Consider the following 23,240-nt stretch of genomic DNA (forward strand, 5'->3'; position numbering starts at 1 on the left):
AAACTTGTATTAACTGTAGCTTCCTACTGGGCCTGATAAAAACCACCCACAAAGTAATTATTTGCAAAGGTTAATTGACCTGTTTTCATTTTCAGTGCTGATACTCCAATTGCAAAGCACACAAATATCTGCACAAGCAACTGTCAGGATCTTACTTGTCAAGAACAGGCCCTTTCAGCCACCACACGTTACCGGACTATAACAGTGCTGGTAGTTTAGAGCCTCCTGTTAACCAAACCTGCATGTCTTTGGACTGTGGGAGGAACACCCCGGGGAAATCCACACAGACACCAGGTGCTGCCAAAAGTTTCACTTATCTGGTTAAACATCTCAACACTTAGTTGATGGATTGGCACACAATTCTGCTCAGACCTGTATGGTTCCTAGAAGATTAATTTATTTCTAGCGCCACCATGATGTTGGAATTTGTGGTTTTGAGTGAAATGTTTTGACAACTGTTGGACGGATTGTCATGAAGTTTGATTCAGACTTTCAGTTTCCCCTCAGGATGAATTGTAATAACATGGAGATCAAAAGTTTGTCAAGTCAAAACTGAAGGCAAAAACAAACGACTTTTTAGCATTGTGGTACTATCGTTGGCGCCACTGTCGCAATGACAACTGAGTCCCTTCCTGATTTCCTAAAAGCCTACCAACACCACAGGACACACTGCATTTTGTTCTCCACACTTACTTTGGTTGTTCCACCATCAGCCATTCATGCTACTTGGGGATAGTAACTGCAAAGAACTTACACTGACACTCTTCCTGGTTACTGGGGATAGCTAGCACTGATGTTTTACAGTAAGAGACCTGTATACAGGATTAGCAGCAGGGCCCCATCCATTCCTATGAAAATTACTCAGTGACATATGAAGCCAAAAAGCTCTACTTCTGCGGTATGAAATTACCCAGATGATTGGCACTGCTTCTGCATCATTCAGCCCATAGAGCAGGTGCACTAGGGACCTACAGCTGCTGAGTGTGGTCGAAGGGCCAACTTCCACTGGCCGATTGACTCACTTCATGTTATTGGACCACACTGATTAAATCTTGATAGAACGAGCCATTTCATGGGGCTGTGGCACTCAAAACATTTTATCCAATGATTTATAGATGTCCCTTTCCTAATGTAAGTCAATGGGAGAAAGTCTTTTCGGGTCCAATTGCATCATGTGATAGACACTGAGAATTGCAGTACCACTGTTTGGCCACTACAACAATTGGCTTCAAAGCTCAGCACACTTCCTGGGGGACTGATAGCTACAAGGGAAAAAAACAAAAGCACTGTCCACTTCTGGTTTTGGTTGCACAATGGTTGACACACTTCCTTGGGTGCCATGCCATTGTTCTGGCAGCCCATGATTACGAAGCCTCAATAGTCTAAAAAACATGCAGCAAAGGGCTGCAAGCCGGAGTTGAGCTCGCAACCGCTGCAGCAAGGCATCGCCTCTATACATGGGGCGCCGGCACTATCCACTACGCTACCGACGCCCCCACACATGGCTAATTATTATGCAGAATTATTATATAGAATGGCATCACTGTACCTTCCTACTATGGTAACAGTAGGACCCGCCCTATTCTGCCTCTGATTGGTTGTCCCTGATATTCTTGACCTAACTTTAACCAATCGCAGTCCTCAAGCCTAAACCTAACCACCACAACAACACAGGTAATGAATACCAGGAAATCAGAGGCAGAGTAGGGCCGGTCACGCCTTCACCATTAGGTGGACTATCCGATGATGTCATTCTGCATAATAATTAGCCGCATGCTTCTGCTTGGGAGAATGTCGTCACAGAAAGGGCCCTCCAGACAATATACGTGTTTTTTTGGGATATCAGGCTGTTGTCCAAATGGGCTTTCAGTCCATTCGGACATTTTTTGGATTACTGGGGCTTCGAAATTATGAGCTGTCGTAGCAATGGTCAGCCTTCCCTCTGGTAAAAATCAAGCCTTCATTTTTCCAGGAGATTGCACCCAGTGGAAGACAGAATTGCATCGAGATAGATTCTGACATGTAGACATGATTTAGACGGTCGAATCTCACTTGATCTACACCACACACTCTGCGATATCCGGTGGTACTGCTTTGTTGTGTCTGTACCCATGAGCTTTCAGAAATGCAAAGAATGGACAGAAGGCTCCATCAGTCTCCATCTCCCTTTCCGTCTCTGTATCTAACGTTGAGCATGAATGGGCCTTTATAGGAAACCAATCTAAATGTTGATGGTGTCATTATTCTATAGCCAATCCATTCAACAATCAACATATCATTTAGTTGAAGCAAAAAAACACCACTTTTAGTTAGTGACCAAATACCTATCAACCCCAACTGCACTTTTTCTCAAAGACTAATTAGCAAGTGCTAGTACTAAATTAAACTCATTATGCATGTTGTGTCCCTGAGCCTACGCTCTTAGAGCTGTTAGCCTTTTAGTTTCCATTTCACCACATGGTCAGTAGGTGCTGTATCTGTTCACTTACGTTCCTCTATCGCTGCACCGTTGGTAACCTTTTGAGATACCCAGCTAACTGACAAACAGAGGGAGTGGCATGTAAATTAGAAATGCTGGAGGTGGAGGTGATAAGATTACAAGAAAAATAATTAATCAGACAAACAAACAGCATAGACAGATTTGACAGAAGGATGTAGGGTGAGGCAGTGTCATTGTGGGAGGAAATTGCTTGGAGGAAGACATTCCTGCCTTGGCTTGATCAGACTGAGAAGATTCCCAGAGCAGCAGCAGCAGCAGCAGCCGACTTTCCCACCTGTATTGTTATGTCAAACATAAATCTGACTCCCAGCTCCTGCAGCACTGAGCTGTCACTGAGGACGGGGTCAAAGTGTACTGCTCGTTCCTTCCTCCACGCAGTTTCACAGATCAGATCAAAAGTTGTGGAGTTATAGCAGAGGTGGATTCATCAATACAAGATGAAACGCAGCCAGATCTCTTTTGTGATTTTAAAATCTGCATGATGATTTATTACCTGAAACTTTGTCTTTACATCACTTTTCAGGTGGTGGTATTTCATCTGGAATATTTCAAGGCACCCACGCAATCTCCAGTTCAACCCCGTTCAACTCTGCCCAACAAGTGAGTAATGTAATTTCAACACAAAATTTTTTTTCTGCCAAGACAGCTGAAGAGTTTCAACAATGATATATAGAAAAACAGATACCTTAATTGACAGCAATCCTGACGATTAACATCTTAATTTAGGTACTGTCACAACTGTCTTATATCATCATACAGTCTAAATGTAGGACGCCTCATTCTAGAGTAAAAATGTTCATATTTTATTGATACTGACTAATTTAAGTCATTGTTTATGTTTCGACAGGAGTTTTCAGCGTACTCCAGCTACAGTCAGAGTCAGTACTCTCCGTATTATAACTCACATCACTACAACAGCCCCTACCTAGCCGGCAGCAACATCAGCCCTGCTGCCATCACAGCTCCGTTAGCCTATCAGCATCCAGAACACCCCGTCATGCTGCCCAATCACAGCCCAGAGTCACACACAGGTAAGGAGTGACAATATTTCAGTTGTTTTCTTGTTTTTTTAAATGACAAACAATGCATACAAGTGCCTCCCCATCCTCCAACTAACCATGAAGTTAGATCTTTATTGTGCCTAACCCATGGATGTATACTGAACAAAAATATAAACGCAACACTTTTGTTTTTGCTCCCATTTTTCATGAGCTGAACTCAAAGATTTAAAACATTTTCTATATACACAAAAGACCATTTCCTCACAAATATTGTTCACAAATCTGTCTAAATCTGTGTTAGTGAGCACTTCTCCTTTGCCGAGATAATCCATCCCACCTCACAGGTGTGGCATATCAAGATGCTGATTAGACAGCATGATTATTGCACAGGTGTGCCTTAGGCTGGCCACAATAAAAGGCCACTCTAAAATGTTCAGTTTTATCACACAGCACAATGACACAGATGTCGCAAGTTTTGAGGGAGTGTGCAATTGGCATGCTGACTGCAGGAATGTCCACCAGAGCTGTTGCCCGTGAATTGAATGTTCATTTCTCTACCATAAGCCGTCTCAAAAGGTGTTTCAGACAATTTGGCAGTACATCCAACCGGCCTCACAACCGCAGACCACGTGTAACCACACCAGCCCAGGACCTCCACATCCAGCATGTTCACCTCCAAGATGGGACGACGAGCATGCAGATGAGCTTCCCTGAGACGGTTTCTGACAGTTTGTGCAGAAGTTCTTTGGTTATGCAAACTGATTGTTGCAGCAGCTGTCCGGGTGGCTGGTCTCAGACGATCTTGGAGGTGAACATGCTGGAGGTGGAGGTCCTGGGCTGGTGTGGTTACATGTGGTCTGCGGTTGTGAGGCCGGTTGGATGTATTACCAAATTGTCTGAAATGCCTTTGGAGACGGCTTATGGTAGAGAAATGAACATTCAATTCATGGGCAACAGCTCTGGTGGACATTCCTGCAGTCAGCATGCCAATTGCACGCTCCCTCAAAACTTGCGACATCTGTGGCATTGTGCTGTGTGATAAAACTGAACATTTTAGAGTGGCCTTTTATTGTGGCCAGCCTAAGGCACACCTGTGCAATAATCATGCTGTCTAATCAGCATCTTGATATGCCACACCTGTGAGGTGGGATGGATTATCTCGGCAAAGGAGAAGTGCTCACTAACACAGATTTAGACAGATTTGTGAACAGTATTTGTGAGGAAATGGTCTTTTGTGTGTATAGAAAATGTTTTAGATCTTTGAGTTCAGCTCATGAAAAATGGGAGCAAAAACAAAAGTGTTGCGTTTATATTTTTGTTCAGTGTATAACAACTGGATGCAGTGTTGGAGGCAGGGCCCCAACACCTGGATCTTCTCCATCATTGGGCCTATGGAGCAAGCGCACTAGCAACTTATGGCAGACGAGTAAAGTTAAAGTTATACAAAAGTACAGCAGGCACAAAGCAAAGCACATAAGCACTATTAGCAAGACAGTGACATCACCATAAAAAGAAAGCACATTAAGGAAAATGAAAATTTTATTGATTTAGAGAATGACATAAGAGATGTGATGTGATGTTCCTCAGTTCTATGGGAACAGTGTTCCAGGTGTGTGCTGCTGGATGAGAAAAGGCTGACTGTCCAAAGCTGCTCTTTAGATACATCATTACAAACGAATCACTGACAGTGTAAGTCTATAGGAAAATGTCTTTTGTGCCCAGTGGCATCATGTGACGAACCCAGAAGTTATAATCCCCTGTTTTGCCACTATGCAAAATTGGCTTCAAAGCCCAGTGTTGTTCCTAGGGGCTTAGCCCTGCTCCAACCCTTACACTAAACAAAAGCACATACAAAAATGGACTGTGCTCTACAGGGTGAGATGTATTTGCTTGAATGTATGAATAAAAACACAGTGGAAAATAACAGGGGAAAGGTGCCTGCTAAAGTAGTTTTCATCCCATTTTAAATTCATTTTGCCATTACACTGAAACAAGTGTAAGCTTTGTTTGAGTGCTTTTTGTTTCACTTTATTTCTAATATGTGCAGTTGTTTTCTCATTGTGGTGTACATGATATTAAAGGGATGTTCCAGTGATTTATTCCTGCACCTCCATAAAGTTGGGCGACTTTCAAGAGGCAGATAAAAAAGAAAAATAACCAATCATCGGTTTTGTAACAGAGATATCGTAACTTTTAGTTCCTGGCTCCAAAAACCTTGGATCCTACACTTCCCATAATGCAACGCAGTAGCATCTTTTTTATTCTCCTTCAACATACTTTTGAGTCTGAACCTTGTTGGGGTTGTTTTCTAGAGACTGATTATTGTTTTACATGTGTGTGTTCCAGGAGAGTACCACCCGCCGCCCAGCCCCCCAACACCAGGTAAAGAGGAGGGGGTCCCAGCACGACGGGGGTCAGATGGGAAGCTTAGAGGGAGAAAAAGAGTCAGTGACCCCGCTCCACCTCTGGACTCTGATATAGAGGTCAACACACGTTCACACAGTGTTGAAAATTATCAGTATTTCTCTACAATATTTATCTTTCTCTCTCTGTCTCTCACACACACACACACACACACACACACACACACACAAACGTTCATGAGGTTAACATTACATATCTGTTATTTCCCTGCAGCGTGTGTTTATCTGGGACCTGGATGAAACCATCATCATTTTCCATTCGCTCCTCACGGGAACCTTCTCCTCACGATTTGGCAAGGTACGGTGATACGACCCCTCCCTCTGTCATTTACTGTAAGAAGTACATGCTGTAGCTCATCACACTCTGACTGTTAATCACACAGTAGGTGGGCACGGTTCACCAGGGTAACAAACTAGTCTTGCTTCAGTCAAATCACCCTTTGTCTCAGTGATCGAGTGCTTATTTGACTAACAGTCCAAGGTTTGGCTGCCTGAGTCGAGTCCGCGACCTTTGGGTCTCATCCCTGAGCATTTTCACACGCTGGCTGTTTTGCCTTTCTGCCCTCTTGTTTCTTTTCATAATGCGCCGGGGCTGTTTAGCTATGCGAGCATCCTGCGGCGTGACTGACAGCCGGTGGGACCTTTACATAATAGAGAGGCAGCTGGCGAGGGGCGGACAGTGGTGCGTTTCTTGGTTTTGGCCGGGGATGCGTGTTTTGAATTCTCACGGTCCCCCTGCGGGTTGACACAAGGCTGATGGGAGTTTGAGAGCAGTGTTTCTGATCGGTTCAGCCCCCGGCAGGCCATGCATGCCGTTGTTTCTTTTTCTTTCTTTTCTGCCACGGGGGGGGGGGGGGGGGGGGGGGGGGGGGGGGAACAACGAGAGACGGAGAGAGCAAGAGTGGATGTGTTGAAATGTGACTCATGTGCCAAAAATTCCTGATTACTCCCACCACCCAAACACCCCGCTGCTGGAACTCAGTTGGACAGACTCTGACATCAAAACTCAGACATGCAGCAGAGGAATTAAATGAGTGACAGCGGAAAAACAGATTAACAATCCAAAGCGTCAAGACGGCTTACAAGATTCTCCTTTTCTTTTTTTTCTCTCCCCGACTAAATTTGCAGCCAACTCATCCTGCCCTGACAACTATAATACATTTGTTTCTGGCATAAATTATGTCCACTTTGTGTCCTGCTTTCTGTCCACGTTTAACAGCCCAGCCTCTTCCCATTAGGGTCAGCCTATTAAACTCTTATCATAAACAAATGTTTGGGACCTATAAGTAAAGGCAAGTCTGAACCCAGCGTGCAGGAAAGACTAATGGGTGTGTTGAAAGACAGTTGTTTTCACCAGCTTGGCGAGCCAGAGGTGAATGGAGAGCCACATAAGGAGCTGATTCCCTCCCCTGTAACGGCTCTTCCATTATCTCATCTATCATACAGCACCCCTCTGTCCTCTCGTGTGTTTCCCATATCAAACATCCTGCATGAGAGCAAAGGTGGGAACTGAACATTTTACGTTTTTTTTGTCTTTCCCTTCTTTTGTCTTCTTAAATTCTTCCCTGGGATTATCAGAGAGAGGATTTTATTTGCACTTTTGTGTAGAGCAGCCCTTGTTTTGTTTTTTTTTGGAGGAAGGTGATTATAGATAATTATTCCAATTATTAGACAAGCAGAACAATCCTGTAAGCCGTTTAACCCCTCCCTCTTCACCTTTTCCATTCATCTCTTCCTCCTCTGTCCAGCGTTTCTCAATCCTCCCCCTCGTCATTTTCTCCTTGTCATCCTCCCACTCCTCCTACTGAACCTTTTCCACCCCGCGTCCTCAATTACCTTTTTCTATTCACACCTTTTCTTTTTTGTTTCCGAGGGGGGTTGTCTTGTATTTGTCGTCAATTACCCCGCTTGTGTCATCAAGCCTGTTTCTGCCAGAAGACAGCTCCGCTTGTCATTTCAGACGCCCTAATCTAACGTTCACCTTTGGCTGACACCCCTCTGCTTCTCCTGTCTCGCTGCCAAAGACGAGCCAACGCTGCCATCAAAACAATACACTGCACACACACACACACACCTGCTTTTGTAGTCTGGAAAAACAACACACCCAAGCTGTCTGTCAGCCTGAATGCCCGCACATTATGATTTATGTGTTTCTGCGGGTGATAATTTACAGTTATCTTATTAAGAAATAAAACTGAAGTTGATGTAATGTAACACCTGCGTATTTGTTTGGGTGTTTTCCAACGCAGGATAAAAGGAACAGGAGAGGAGAGGATGGGTAGCGTGAGGTGATGACAGAAAGAGATCCACTGCAGTTAGGTAGTTAAATAACACTGGTGTGTTTTAGATTTTCTCATGTATTGGCAGTCATTGCCATTCATTCAGACCTTTTATTTATGACAAGAAAATCAGAAAGGAGATTCACGACACTTGCTAGACTTGTGTCCATCGATCACAGTGAACATCAAGTCTGCATTCATTTTTAGACATGTGAGCAGCTGTGGATGCCCGTCTGATGGTCCGTCTATAACTTAGGTCGGGACTGAAACAGAAACTATTGGAAGGATTTACATGACAAACATTTACGTCCCCCATAAGAAAAATTATAATCATTTTGGTGGTCCCTTTGCTTTTCATCTGGTGCCATCATCAGGTCAAAACTTTAAATTGTGCAAAACTTGGCTTATACAATGCCATATTAGGTCATTATAGGTACAAATAAATATATGAAATTTAAAATAAATGGAGTCGTGGTAGGCAGGTAATATTTTGAGAAAAAGTCTGAGATTAAAGTAATAAAGTTACAATAAATTTAAATTTAAGAGAGTCCAGACATCCCTCATGTTGGGGAGATAACTTATAACGGGAGGCGATCACCTTACTGCCAGCCAGGGTTTGGTTCTCCTGATTGGGTATTGTGGCCGCACACAAAGGCCTCTCCTTTAGGCTTATTATTCAGTGATTATTTAATCAATTTATTTTTATTTTTTTTAGTACTGTTAATTGCCTTTTACTCAGTTTTTCATAGCACTGTCTTCTGTCTTAATTATGTGTAACCTCTCCAGTCCTTGCGCCCTATTTTTACAGATTTATATGGCCATATGATGTATCCCATTTGGTGCGGTTTTTCTGTTCAGAAGAAAAATGATAGATTCTAAAATAAATAAATAAATAAATGTTAAAAAAAACTCACAAATTTACTGCCAGAACGTCAGGCTACAAAGTCCATCTAGGAAGGAAGTAATAGCAGATGAGCACAGGGCTTTCACCCAGGAGCCCAGGGGTTTGTGTCCTGTGTGAGTCAATGTTGCTTTATTAGTTGTAGTTTAGTTTTTCTTAGTTGACTCATTATTTACAGCTTTTGGGATGTATATAGCTGCTGAATGCACACTGGGTACATAAAGTTTAGCAATATAGGGCAATAGGCCTGTTCATGTCAATGTCATAATTTGACGTTGCTAGGGACGTACAGCTAATGGCCGGGTCACGTCTCAGACATCTGCACATCTTTAATTTTGGAACTATTTTGGCTAGACGTCTTGATTGAATGCTGAAACAATGGATCAAAGTCCTGTGTCTGATCCAGTTTGAACACAGTGTGCATTCAGCAGCTTTATTCATTCTAAAAACTGAAAATAATGGGTCAATTAAATCTAAATAAGAAAACAATGTTGACTTACATTTACCACTTTAATCTCACATTTATCTGTGTTTATTTCTCATCAAATTATCCATTTAATCATCATTTCTATGCTATTTTTTGTTTTACAATGGCCCTAATATAATGCTGAATGCTGAAATACCTGCAAAACTAATGACATTCCCGTCAGCCTCAGCTGTTTAGTGCTAGTTCACAATGCTAGCATGCTAACAAGCTAAACCACGATAGTTAACATTAGTCTTGCTAAACATAGTAGCACTGTCATCGTGAGTATGCTAGCATGCTGATATTAGCGTTTAGCTCAAAGCACTGCTGTTCTGCTAGCGTGTCTGTAGACTCTTAGCCTTGGTGCTACATTAGTTACATCATCTTTATGTGATAAACTAATTTAAAAAGAAACATTCATCAGCAAAGAATACTTGTAGGAGCAAAACCTGCAAGAACACTGATATGGTTTGTTAAGCCTGAAGCCTTAAGTTTAATAAGGTTAAGAAATTGGTGTTCCTAATGGTTTAATTTAATAGTCAGCAGTGAATTAAATTAATTAAATTTAATGAGTCTGTGCATAATTTAATGAATCAGGAAAAAGATCCAGTGGAGAGATATGATGAAAATTGGTGCACTTGGTGAAGAAATCCCCAATAAATGAGTCAGAAAAAAGTTAGTGAAGATAAGAATTGGCAGAGAGTTTGATTGACAGATAAATATTCACTCTCGCCTCTCCCAGAAACCTGTTCATGTCAATCCAGTTGATGAGTTTGCGGAGGAAGTGAAAGAAAAGCTGTTCAGAGAGACAAGCAGGCGGCTGAACTGACAGGGCGAGAATCACGACAAGAGTAATGATGTTCAATAATCCAATTTTACTGATTATTCTCTGAATACCAGACCTCTGAGGCCATCAATCTCAGCCCGAGCTCAGGGTTTTATTATTCATTCACTAATTAATAAGGGTGCAGCCCCTGACATTAGAGGGAGATGTTGTGCTGACATCATTCTTATTAACTAGGTCAAACCACAAGCTGTAGTCTGCAGACCAGTTTTCTTTCATTTCAGTTTGCTGAGATGTTTGTGACTGATGGAGAGATAAAAATCTGTCCTGTGCCCGAGGGGAAATTTGTTACGACAGTACACATAAACTGAACATGCCTCAAGACACAAATACATTGAACAGTACATCAGTGCTAAGACATTTAATTGATGAAATAAATTATGTTGTAGTTGTGGTTCAAGAAAATTTTGATTATGTCTAACTAACAGATGCACAAGTGTACACAACAATGTTTAACCCTGTAATGAAACTGTGGCTTTGAAAGCAAGTTTTTAATTCAAGGGTTGTGTGTGTGTGTGTGTGTGTGTGTGTGTCAGGACTCCTCAAAGGCGGTGTCTCTTGGTTTGTGGATGGAGGAGATGATCTTTAACCTGGCCGACGCGAGGCTCTTCTTCAATGACTTGGAGGTGAGTTCTTAAATTTGAGTGATAATTGTCACATTAAAAAAGTGTGACAGGAGCGTATTTAGGAAACTGCAGGATTAAGATTTGTTTTATCAACCTTTCTCCTAAAGTTTTAGCTGTTGCTTTTTAAAAACAAGTCTGTCATGTTTGATTCACTTTCACTACGTCTACTTTCTTACTGTCCGTGATTGATTACGGTGACATATTGTGTATGCATGCAACCTCCTCCATGCACCCCTCTGTGTGTCAGCTCTGGTTACCAGCTACACTCCTCCGAGTGGTTGCTTTTTAAATGTACGCAGGGTTTTAACAGATCTGGGGAAAACTGCATTCTCCTACTCTGCACCTTGGTCATGGAACAATCTCCAAAAAGATCTAGAGTTAGAAACACTTTTATCCACTGATGAATTTAAGGGCATCATAAAGAATGTGGTGACAGAGACGTGCTTGTTTTTCTTAAGAGGCTGCTATGTTTGAATAGTTTTATTGTGGATTTTTGTGTTATATGTTGTATTTGTTGCATTTTAAATGTGTTGTGATTGGCTGCTACCTCAGCCAGGTCTTTCTTTTAAAAGAGAATCTCAATTGGACTTCCTGGTTAAATAAATTAAAAATTCCAGACAGTAGTGCATGAGACAGATAATCTGTGAAAAATTTGCTGTCCCTCTGCATCTTCGTAGTTTTTCTAACGGCATCTGCAAGAATCCACCACAGAGGAATGATAACAACCAATCAGAGCCAAGGAGTTTCTAATGCAGCTGTCAATTATGTCAATCACAGCGCGCGAACAGCATTCAAACCAAGCAGGAATCAAGATTCTGTTAATGCAATGCCCATTTCTCGCTTCAGATGTTACTACTGCAACAACACATCGTCAGTGGGGTAAAACTAACCTGTCTCACAATGGTCTTGTGACCCGGCTGCCATGTTGAAAACAGTTGAGCCAAAATGAGACACTGGCCAGAGCAAACTTTCTCATTTTACAGCTAAACAATGCACTAAAAATGTTTCTGAAAACATCCGAGGTGAGAAATAGGCAGTGCAGTAACAGAAACTGATTCATGTTTTGTTGGATCGCAGTTCATGAGCAGTTATTGATGTCAGAGGTGGGGGAACTAGTGAGAGATAGCGTCACACTTACCCAGAGCCCAAGACAGTTCAAACCTCAACATAAAATTAATTATTAATAAGAATTATCAAATAATTAAAAGCAAAAGCAACAAGTAAAAATTCTTATATTTGTGAAGCTGGAGCTATGAAATGTTCGTGCATCACAAAACAACTTATATGATTAACAAAATAGTCGCAAATGTATTTTCTGTCAATTCAGTAATTGACTCATAGTTCCAGCTGTACTTGTATTTTCATATGTTTCGAGTGCAAAATCTTAATTTGTAAAGTAACTATGTAGCTTGATTTTCACCACAGTGACTTAGTCACAACCTTCAGACTTGAAGGTTGTGACTTGAGACTTGCTTATGACTTGCACATGTGTGACTTACTCCCACCTCTGACTGACATGACTAACAGCTGCGTTAGAGACTGCTCGGCTCTGATTGGTTGTTTTCTGAGACCCGCAGTGGATTCTAGAAAATGTCATTAGAAACATTAGGAGCAGGAACATGATTTTTTTGGATTTATGATGTGTCTCATGTACTCCTGTCTGGACATAGTCACAGTTTCAGCTCCAATCATAGTTTAAACACAATATCTTTGACATTATGCCATACTTTACACAAAAACCTTACTACTTACATTTATTTAATATTCCCACCGCAGCACTCTGCATCTTGGTTCTTTTGCAACTCCTTTTTTGAACTTTTTTTTTAACTTCGATTTATTTCCAGTAAGATGGAAAATAGCAGCAGTGAGGACGTATCCAACAGTATAAGCTGGCATACCAGAAAACCTTCCCTGCAACAGCCTTCTGTAGCAAGAGGTTTGACATTTGGGCGCTGTTTTCTTACCTGGCATAAAGCACAGTGGTAGTCATTGTAGAAATCCCCTCACACAACTTCTATCCTGTATTAATTCTTACTACAGCATTTTCCAAACAATTTGCCCTCCTTCTCTTGAGCAGGAATATTAAAAGGAAGGGTTGTTAACGGCTGGCATAAGTGCTCTTACATTTAGACCTAACCTGCTGCTGAAAAATCCACCAGAGTTCACGTGGACGTTGATGCGACCTCTTAAAACGATGACTCCTCAAAAAAACACCTCAAAGTGGTCATTAAAATGCAGTTTTACTACCTGCTAGTGACTGAAAAGTTCATGTGTTTTTCATCCTGAATTCCTTGGCCTTGTTCTGACAAAGAAGAAGATTAGAGTGGGACGGAGGGAGAGAGAACAAGTACACTTTGTGCTGTAATTATAGGTGTGTGTCGGAGCATCCAAGAGGAAAATTAGTCAAATGGGAGGAGGAACAGTCAAGAGGAGGGAAACGAGCCAACAAAGCCATTTGCAAACCCGGTTCTTATCCCCTCTTTTGTTGTCAGGCCTCAGTAAATCTCAAAAGCAGTAGGCTGCAGCGCTCTGACAACTGCAGTTAAGTCTTGAGGTTCAATTATCTTGTCCTTCCCATGTCAGTAGCTACATCAGTGGCTATGAGTGTTATCGCTGCTGTCATAACTGTAATACCACCAGAAGATCACATAATTGCAAGACCGCCTGGTTAATCAAAGTCAGAATTTCCAGTTGAAATATTCCTATGTAGAAGAAGAAAAGATAGACATCAATTACTATGGTAGTGTTCCACTTGATTTCTGGCTCTTAAAGGAGCAGTGTGAAGGATGTAGTGGCATCTAGTGGTGAGGACTGCAGATTGCAAACATTACACAGAATTCCTTCACTTCATCTCCAAAGCTCTAAAGCTATGCTGCGCCCAATGTGTTTCCATTGTCAGTTTAGACACGGCATGCCACGCCAAGCTGCGCCGGAAATTGACCTTCTCCAGAGTAGGTCCAAAAGCCGGGCCACCCGCCCTCAAGCAGGTAGCGGTGGCATCTTGCCGACTGCAGCCAACCCCCGACAACCCCCGTTCTACTCCCCATACAAACGTGTGTGTTGCAAGACTCTCCTCACTTCTGTCTGCAGGAGACCAGAGAGAAAGGCGTTATTAAAAGTCTCTGTGTGTTCAGCTCTCAGTATTTTCACTGAATTAGCAGAACTTTGTTAGCAGCTTCTCTTCAATAAAAGGCAAGTCTAATAATACGGCAGGGAGGAAGAGTAAAAGCAGAAAGAGCCACAGTGAGAGGCTGATGAAGAGCTGGAGACAACAGGCTCTTACTGCACCTCTGCAAACAGCTTACCTCCAACAGGTAAACTTCTTTTACCTGCCCTGCTGTGGAAAAACACATGCAACAAAAATAACAGGGGACTTTAGCTGTGGATCAGTCCACTGCTTTTAAACGTTATCAGTCAAGACAAACCATCATCAGTTTGAGACACACCTTCAAGAAGGTTGCCCTGTTGTAATGGTATTGCAAATCCCTGCTGTGCTGATTGCCCGACCCAAACCAAACCAAGCCAAAAGGGGTTAAAGGTGATTCAAACTGCTTAAAAAACAGAATAAAGCAGTTTCATGTTACAGATCCTCCCTGTGTCAGCGTGGGTTTTCTCCAGGTACTCCGGCTTCCTCCCACAGTCCAAAGACATGCAGGTTAATTGGTGACTCTAAATTGTCCGTAGGTGTGACTGTGAGTGTGAATGGTTGTCTGTCTCTATGTGTCAGCCCTGTGATAGTCTGGTGACCTGTCCAGGGTGTACCCTGCCTCTCGCCCAGTGTCAGCTGGGATAGGCTCCAGCTGCCCAGCGATCCTCACGAGGATAAGCGGTTCGAAAATGGATGGATGTTACAAATCAATGTTTCTCCGACACTTCAGCACCCACTTATGTGTACTCACCTTATTTCTGATCCAGATGTTCAGGAGGTTTTTACAGAGAGCCAAATGATCCACATAGGTCTTTTAATCTCTAAAACACACCGGTAAAGCCGCTGAATAAAGTAGTTTCATGTAACAATTGTGTTTTTCCGTGACTGCTTGTTGTGGAGGAGCTGCTAACTACAGTGACTGACGTGAAAACATGAATGTCTCTTTCGTGCAAACGGCTCATTCTAAGGTCATTAAAACACAATGATTCTTGTTTTCAGGTGATTGTACACAAAAGAAAGCATACTTATATCCCATTTGTGCTAATATATCCACTGAATTCCAACAAAATTTCGGGCAGCTGTCGCGGTTCGATCCTCCAGCCCGCATGTCGATGTATCCATGGGCAAGATACTACAAGATACCAAATTGCCCCCGATGGCTTTTCCATCAGTGTGTGAATGCGAGTGAATGGTTACTGAGTAGCAGGTGGCACCTTGTATTGTAGCCTCGGCCACAAGTGTGTGAATGTGTGTATGAATGGGTGAATGTGACATGTAGTGTAAAAAAGTGCTTTGAGTGCTCGGAAGATTAGAAAAGTGCTATACAAGTGCAGTCCATTGCCATTACCATTTACTAGACCTTTGAAAGTGGATTAAATAGCGAACGCTCTGCAGACACCGAGTAGAGCTGCTCTGTATCATTTGGGTCATCTGTATTGTATGGTCAGTGGTAGCAGCTCTGCAGGGGCGGATGGCACCTGAGTGGGAGGTGGGTTAGAGCCCCAGGGAGTTGAGTTATGTGGAGATGGAGGGAAGATGAGGTAGCGTCTCCGTCTGGCTTTGAGATGGCTGAAAGGTGATAGGAGACCGTGTCTGTCCCGGGTCTCTGCGTGACAACTAGAGTTATACAAGGACTCGGGTTTTGCACTGTGGTTGTGTATAATGTGTATGTGAAAGATAAAAGGCTGTGGGCTTGAAGCTCGACTAAAGACAAAGAAATAATTTTGTTTTAGGATTTTTTAAGGAGACAGTCATTGTTAGACATACTTCTGTATTTCCGTCTGGTCCCTGATGATGGATTTATCCATCTTGTTTTTGTTTTCGCCCTACATATCCAATCTTAATAACTGTTTTCAAGTATCTGATTTAACTGCATATTGCTGAAGGTGCTTTGGCCATAGCCACATGTATAAAGCTGCAGTGTGGTTTGAATCCCTGTGGTTCGGTCGGTTGCATTAACGTCCAATAGAGAGGAACAACATGCACACCACTGTGCTCGTCAAAAACAATGGGCCTTTCTTCAGAGTATTTTTTTTTTTTTAAACCAAAATGTTGGACGCGCTATAAAAAAATGTAGATTTACTTTAATTTACTACGTGGTTACACTAGGATCGCCATGTTGACTGTCCTGTATCTCCGGCGCCTCACTGTCCCATGTCCCGATACCTTATTTCCTCCTTTCTTGTCTTTTATTTAAGCTCTTTTTTTAAATATTTCTGTAGCTGCTATCACTCCCGCAGGCTTGCCTAAAGAGCAGAGACCTGCCTGTACAGGGATCCACTCTGAAATGGATCTCTTGATATATCCACTCTCCTTTTCATTTCCCAGGAATGTGACCAGGTTCATATTGATGACGTGGCATCAGACGACAACGGACAGGACCTGAGGTAAAGCGTCTACTGTGTTACTGTACTTAGAGCTCTGCTGACAGTTCTGCTGTGGCTTGTGAACCAGACTTGCCCTCTGGGTTTTAGTGCACAGAAGGAAAAAAAAAACAACAGGGGAGATGAGACGAAGAGTTTGTGCGCGTCTGTGTGTGTTCATGCATGCAAGCATGTGCATGTCTTTTATTTTCCCGACTTCCACAGCCATATAGTATGTCACAGGATTATCCAACGCTTTCGTTTCTCATCAAAATATCTCTTTATCATTCCCTCTGTCTCCCTCAGTCCAGACGTTTTATTGCATAAACTTGTTGAAGCACTTTAGGATACTTTTAGGAGTGATCTGAAAAAGAGCCAGGCTGTACCAAAGTACTTTTTGAAGTATTTATTTTATTGAACTTGGCCCTTTTCATTTCTCAAAGATGTTTTTATATTCATCCCACCCGTGCTGAATGTATATACTTCATGATTTCTTACTGACGAAGCTTTTTCATTCACGGCTGAAAAGTGATTTTCAATTTTACAGAGTTTCTTGTCCCTGAAATTTTTGTGGTTGCACTGGCACACCTCCCTAAATTTGATGAATGGTTCAAGCACTGCCTTCTCGTTCATAACCTGAATCGCTTGAATCAATCCATAGAGCTAGAAACTGTATTCATGAACGTAGTTGTACCAGTTCTTAAATCATCCCCCCCGAAACACCAATGATAGTGCTACTTTAAGATGCTCTGGAAAAACGCAGTCTGTGTCTTTATGATCTATATCCTGACTGTTTCCTGTATTGTGATCCTGCAGCACTTACAACTTTGGGTCGGACGGCTTCCAGAGCCCAGCGGGGGCTGGCTCTCTGTGCCTTGGGTCAGGGGTTCATGGAGGCGTGGACTGGATGAGGAAACTGGCTTTCAGATACCGCAGAGTCAAGGAGATCTACAACACATATAAGAATAATGTTGGGGGTAAGCGCCACTCCTGTTTTATTAAACACATTTTATTTAACACTGCTGTATAGAGGTGACATAGATATTTAGATGAGGTTTAATAAAGTTACATGAGTAAGATAATGTTGCGATTAATATCACTAGGCGCCTGGTCTCACTCCTAGGGCGTCAAAATACACCACTTAGGCACTTGAGCAAGGGTGTGACACCCCTTAGCATCTGTATGAGACGAACCAACCAACTCCAATGTAAACCAGTTCACATCATTGTTAGACAGTCAGATGAATGGACGTAATATAAAGAGCACATATAAGTCCGCTTGGAGCAGGCGCGAGGGGAGGTGGATGGATCAAACGAAAAGTCAACATTAAGTTAGTCACGAGAGTCGTTAGTCAGTCGTTCATCAAGTGAGTTAATACAAACATCAACCACGATCTTTTCCTAACCCTCAACAAATAGTCCAGTTTTGCTGCCTAAATCCAATTGTAAGTTCATCTGAAAGCGAGGGGCTTCATAACCACACTGCAGTGCCACGTCAAAGTAAAAACAAAACTATGTCAATATATATTATATATAGTGTGAACAGAAAGAGAACCGAGGCCCCATCAGAACTGAAGTGGACCACAAAGAGAACTGAGACCTCTTTCTAATGAACTGACAATGTGAACACAAAAAGAATTGAATGCCTTTTCTGTTGGTCCACTTTTTTGTCCACTGAGTGGAGGAGGACTGAGTTCGGTTTGTTTAAAAAGGACTGTATGTGAGAACACCCTTAGTCATGTAATTCCACTGCTGTGACTTACCGCCAACCCATTCTGCGAAAAGATACAACGCGAACGGCTGCCCCTATAGCTTCTGCCCAAACATCTCAATATGACTAGTAGGGATGAAATCACATTGAAACATTTACCTGCTGCTCGACCACAAGCTAGACTTAAATCTGAACACAGCTCAGCTTCAGACCACAGTGATTTGTCTGGGTTTTCTATTTGTTTTTGCTGCGATCAAGTTATATAAGTGTCCCGCTTCAGAAAAGTACATTATGTATTTTTGAAGCTCCAGTTTGTGCATCGACCAAACTTCTATTAGTGGTGAAAACGCTGCGAGCGTATGATGATAAACACCTGCTTTTCCCAAGAGGAATCTTTGTTAGAAAAAGGGTCCATTACTGACATACCACCTATTAGATTAATTGAACCATGATGTGGTGAAAAACCTGAAAGGAAAGAGACAGGTTTGTTTGTCAACTGGGATAATGAGTCAGAAGTTGTTGTTCACTATGGACCCTTGTGCACTGCTGATTACAGCTGGCTGCTTTACCTCTGCTGGAAACCATATGTCTGAGGTTTTGGCTTGAGGATGTTGTGTGAGAGTCGTCCAACCAAAGACTGCAGACAGTCCTGCTGTCAAAATATGATTTTGCAACGTCTCAGTAAATTAGATTTTTTTATGCATTGCAGCTATACGGGTTCATGTCCTCATTGTTTGGTTTTCAAAGGCTGACCATCAAGCTTGTGCTTCTCCCCTGATGGGCAGGTTTGTTGGGCAGCCCCAAGCGAGAGGAGTGGTTACAGCTGAGGAGAGAGATGGAGGTCCTGACTGACCTGTGGCTGACTCAAGCACTCAAAGCGCTGGCTCTCATCAACTCGAGGTCAGTTCATCTGCCATGGCTTTATTTACACCAGCAAGTCAATAAACATTAGGAGATAGCTGTACAGTATTTAGTTTTAGTATGATCTGTCTCCATATCCCATTATGAGTTGAATACATGTCAATTCCTGGTATAGCATATGTCATTTAAAGGGACAGTGCTGAGTGTTAGAGACGTCTGCCTTTTGTTAAATATAATGGAACTACATGGTGCACTGTCTCTTTAAGGTGTCATAACTTTACCGTAGTATTAACGTATCTGTCCTCCTGTTCCAGGCCTAACTGTGTGAATGTGTTGGTAACCACCACTCAGCTCATCCCAGCCCTGTCTAAGGTGTTACTATACGGTCTGGGATCCGCTTTCCCCATAGAGAACATTTACAGTGCCACCAAGACAGGTGAGAAGGGGTTCAGGGTAAAAATGATAATCATGGTTAATCAATGATTAAAAGTCTTTCTTCAAAGGTACAATTTTAATATGTCAAACTTTGATTTTCTTGCTCTTCAAAGGCAAAGAGAGCTGTTTCGAGCGCGTCTCTCAGAGGTTCGGTCGGAGAGCAGTGTATGTGGTGATAGGAGACGGAGCCGAAGAAGAGTCCGTGGCCAAGAAGGTATAACTCAATCTCTTTTTTATGACTGTGACTGCCGAAAAATGGGCCTCAACTAATCAGTTAACTCACTCGATTTCTTCTGCTTCTGTGTCCGAGTTTGGGTTTTGTTTTTTTATCTTTGCATTGAAATGTCAGACGCTCCCTAGATTTGGCACTTAGGCAATTTTTTTTTTTTTTTTTGCATTAAGATTTTGTACATTACAGGCTGACATGTTATCCACATGTACTTTGTCACAAACTATAATCCCCCTCCAAACCACAGTCCATAATTCACATCTGTGCCGCATCTGCAGGGGCGCTGCAAGTTGCCGAAGTATGTCTGCCTTAACTTTGCATGGTTTACATTAAACCTGCATATAATTTAGATTTTATTTTTGTTTTCTCAGAAGAACATGCCGTTCTGGAGGGTGTCCTGTCGGGCTGATCTTGAGGCCCTGAGCCATGCACTGGAGCTGGACTACCTCTAGAGGGCGCCAGCTGTCACACTTTTGCTCCACCAGCCCAACTCGCGAGAAGCTCCTGAGCTCCTGAGTGCAGCTAGAGACTGATTCAGAGTCAGTGTTGCTGTTTCGAGGTTTGGCGCACGGCATTTGATCCCTAATGAGCACCCAGGCAGACAATTTCACTTTAAAGCCAAAGGAGCTATGAGGATTTCGAAGCGAGGCTGCAGTATATCCATGACACATAAACACAAAGCCAAAAGTGCTGGATCAAAATAAAAAGACCAAAGACACATAAGGGACCAAAGCTTCATGACTAACCCCAGGGAACTATGGTTAATACTGTAAATACTTTTTTTCTAATAAAAAAAACTTTGTCCTGTTTTTTTAAATTCAGTTCATCTCAACTTTATGAAAGGTGTCCCACTTTAATACACGAAAAAAAGTGATGCACTGATGCAAAATTGTACATCCTGTTTATTGAACACAGTGTCTGCATGGATGAAAAGCTCAGATTGTTCTGCTGTGTCTTTTTTTTTTTTTTTTTTTTTTTTTTACTTATTGTGAGATTAAAACCCCCTTTTTCAACTGGCCGATACTTTTTTGAATACAAAATTATGATGTTACATGGAATAGATTTTAATTTAGATATTTTTTATTCATATTTCAGTTAGAAAAATGTCAGATAATATTCTCCTCATAGGTAGAGGCTATTAAAAATAGTCTGATTTTATTTTACCATTAAAATGTGAGCTATTTATTATTGGTTAAATTCACAGCACATTGAGGTATAGACAGTTTGGAAGCTCGACATAAAAATATCCCCTTAAAAATGCTTTTGTAAAAACGTTGTTGTCTTGAAGATGCTGTATCATAGGTTGGTGCTTGAATCCTTACTTTTGATTCTGGGTTGTATATGTTGTCGTGTTTTAACTCTCTCTCTTTCTTGTCCTTGTTTTCCTAATAACCTGTTTGTAATATAGATGAACTGGTATGGTTGTGCATGTGCCGATTACACTGCCTGTCAGCTTAGCTATGATTTGTATATAATGCTTTATTGTCGATTTGTTTTGACAGACGGTTGAAATAGATTAATAAAAAATAAATTAATTGCATCGTTGGGAAAGGTGAGTCGAGTTTCATTTCATGTCATGTCATAGAGTTACTAAACCCTGAGGGGTATGAAACAAGAGGGATTGAATGACAAATAAATAAATGTTCCTTGTGTGGATTACATGTAATTATCAGGAGGTTTGAGGAGCATTTCATTCAGACTCAACTACAGTGACCTTTTTCTTGAGGAAAGGGCTCCCTCTTCAGGGCAGAAAAGGAACTGCAACAACAAATCTACAGAGATACATACTGTTTATGACAGTCATAAGAAATAATGTGGCACTTATCTAAACAAGGTGACTTAAAGTACATGAAAATAAGCAGTGGTTAGCATTGTCGCCTCACAGCAAGAGGGTTTGTGGTTCAAATTCAGGGTGGGGGAGCCCTTCTGTGGAGTTTGCATGTTCTCTCCGTGTCAGTGTGGGGTTTTTTCTCCAGGTGCTCCAGCTTCCTCCCACAGTCCAAAGACATGCAGGTTAACTGGTGACTCTAAATTGCCCATAGATGTGAATGTGAGTGTGAATGGTTGTCTGTCTCTATGTGTCAGCCCTGTGATAGTGTGGTGACCTGTCCAGGGTGTACCCCGCCTCTCACCCAATGTCAGCGGGGATAGGCTCCAGTCCTCCCATGACTCCCAGCAGGATAAGCGGTTAAGGAAAATGAGTAAACAATGTGAAGAGCTAAGAAAAACAAAAACTTTGCAGAGAGGCAAAAACACAGCAAAAGGAAATAAGACTCAAAATTTGAAAATCAGGCCGTGAAAAAAGGAAAAGCTTTCCTAAAACAACACATTTTAAGCAACTATTTAAAAATACTAAAATAAAAATATTGTACCAGCAAGCCTTAGAGAAAGAGCCTCTGGGCCCTGATGACAAAAGTCTGGTCACCTTTGGTTACCAGCCTTGACGTAGGGATGACTAGTGAGGGTAGGCTTCAGGATCTCAGGTCATGTTTTGGAGCAAAAACAAAATGACATTGTCACTCTAATGTTGCGGGAGTATCTGAAAAACAAAAACTCAGGAATATCTTCAACAAACACCACATCTCTGTCAGGCCATCATTGTAAATAAGAACTCGTTCTTAATGACTCTGCTTGGTTAAATAAAGGTTAAATAAATAAATAAAATAAACTTCAAACCCAGTAACACACTGAAGCAAAAGCTTGTCCACCCTACGGACAAAACACCCAGGTATAAGCAGAGTAATGTAGTGTATGCAGCTCAGTGCAGCCAGGGATACACACATTTGTACATTGGGGAAACCAAACAACCACCCCACAAGTACATGGCACAGCACAGGACAGCCATCTCCTCAGGTCAAGACTCAGCTGTCCACTCACAGAGGAGGTGGCCTACATCACCACTTATCACCTAGCTGCCGATCAAGAGCTCAATAGGCCTATATGATGTACATGCTTCTTAATATGAGTTGCCATCAACAACCAACACACCAAACGATGAATCTCCGATCTCACTGACTGAATTTAGACAGACCTTTAATGAAAGCAAAGGCTGGCGCCATGACATGAATTTAATGCATGTCTTACCTTTAGAAGAGTTACAAGCGGCGACTGTCGGTGCTGAACCTCGCGAGAACACTGTCCTTCCACTCAGCTGTACACTTTCTGGTTGAGTCCCTTTCACACGCCAGCTGAACCAAGCGGGCCTTTCTTTGGTGGCGCATTATGCGTCTGTGGTTCGAACATATGTTTCTCGGGGTGGAGAATGAGTTCCCACACATGGCTGTGGAGGCTACAGATGTTAAAGCATGTTTGAAAGCAGTCAGTACAAGTCCATAGTGTGTTTCACAGCCTTCACGTCACCTCCAGCAGAAATGTGTCTAGGTAAAGTGTGTGTCCGAGGTGCGCTCCCTGAATCTGAGGTCCATTTCTGAATATATGGTGCTGTATTTTTTGT

General features: G+C 42.1%; 1 protein-coding gene across 2 annotated transcripts in view; it reads left to right on the plus strand.

Annotated features, from left to right (window-relative positions):
- eya2 (EYA transcriptional coactivator and phosphatase 2) overlaps window positions 1-21,326 on the plus strand; it is a 43,573-nt gene extending 22,247 nt beyond the window's left edge. For both annotated transcript variants that reach the window (XM_033625524.2, XM_078169890.1), the window contains exons 6-16: window positions 3,024-3,100; window positions 3,348-3,531; window positions 5,848-5,984; window positions 6,139-6,222; window positions 10,951-11,040; window positions 16,517-16,575; window positions 17,368-17,528; window positions 19,047-19,161; window positions 19,437-19,558; window positions 19,671-19,771; window positions 20,158-21,326. In XM_033625524.2, the coding sequence (XP_033481415.1) occupies window positions 3,024-3,100; window positions 3,348-3,531; window positions 5,848-5,984; window positions 6,139-6,222; window positions 10,951-11,040; window positions 16,517-16,575; window positions 17,368-17,528; window positions 19,047-19,161; window positions 19,437-19,558; window positions 19,671-19,771; window positions 20,158-20,238 (1,211 nt within the window). In that variant the 3' untranslated portion in view covers window positions 20,239-21,326. The remainder of the gene's footprint in view (window positions 1-3,023; window positions 3,101-3,347; window positions 3,532-5,847; window positions 5,985-6,138; window positions 6,223-10,950; window positions 11,041-16,516; window positions 16,576-17,367; window positions 17,529-19,046; window positions 19,162-19,436; window positions 19,559-19,670; window positions 19,772-20,157) is intronic.
- Window positions 21,327-23,240: the final 1,914 nt, after the last annotated feature.

This window comes from Epinephelus lanceolatus, chromosome 1 (genome assembly GCF_041903045.1).
Source record: "Epinephelus lanceolatus isolate andai-2023 chromosome 1, ASM4190304v1, whole genome shotgun sequence".
In the NCBI taxonomy this organism is placed as follows: Eukaryota; Metazoa; Chordata; class Actinopteri; order Perciformes; family Serranidae; genus Epinephelus; species Epinephelus lanceolatus.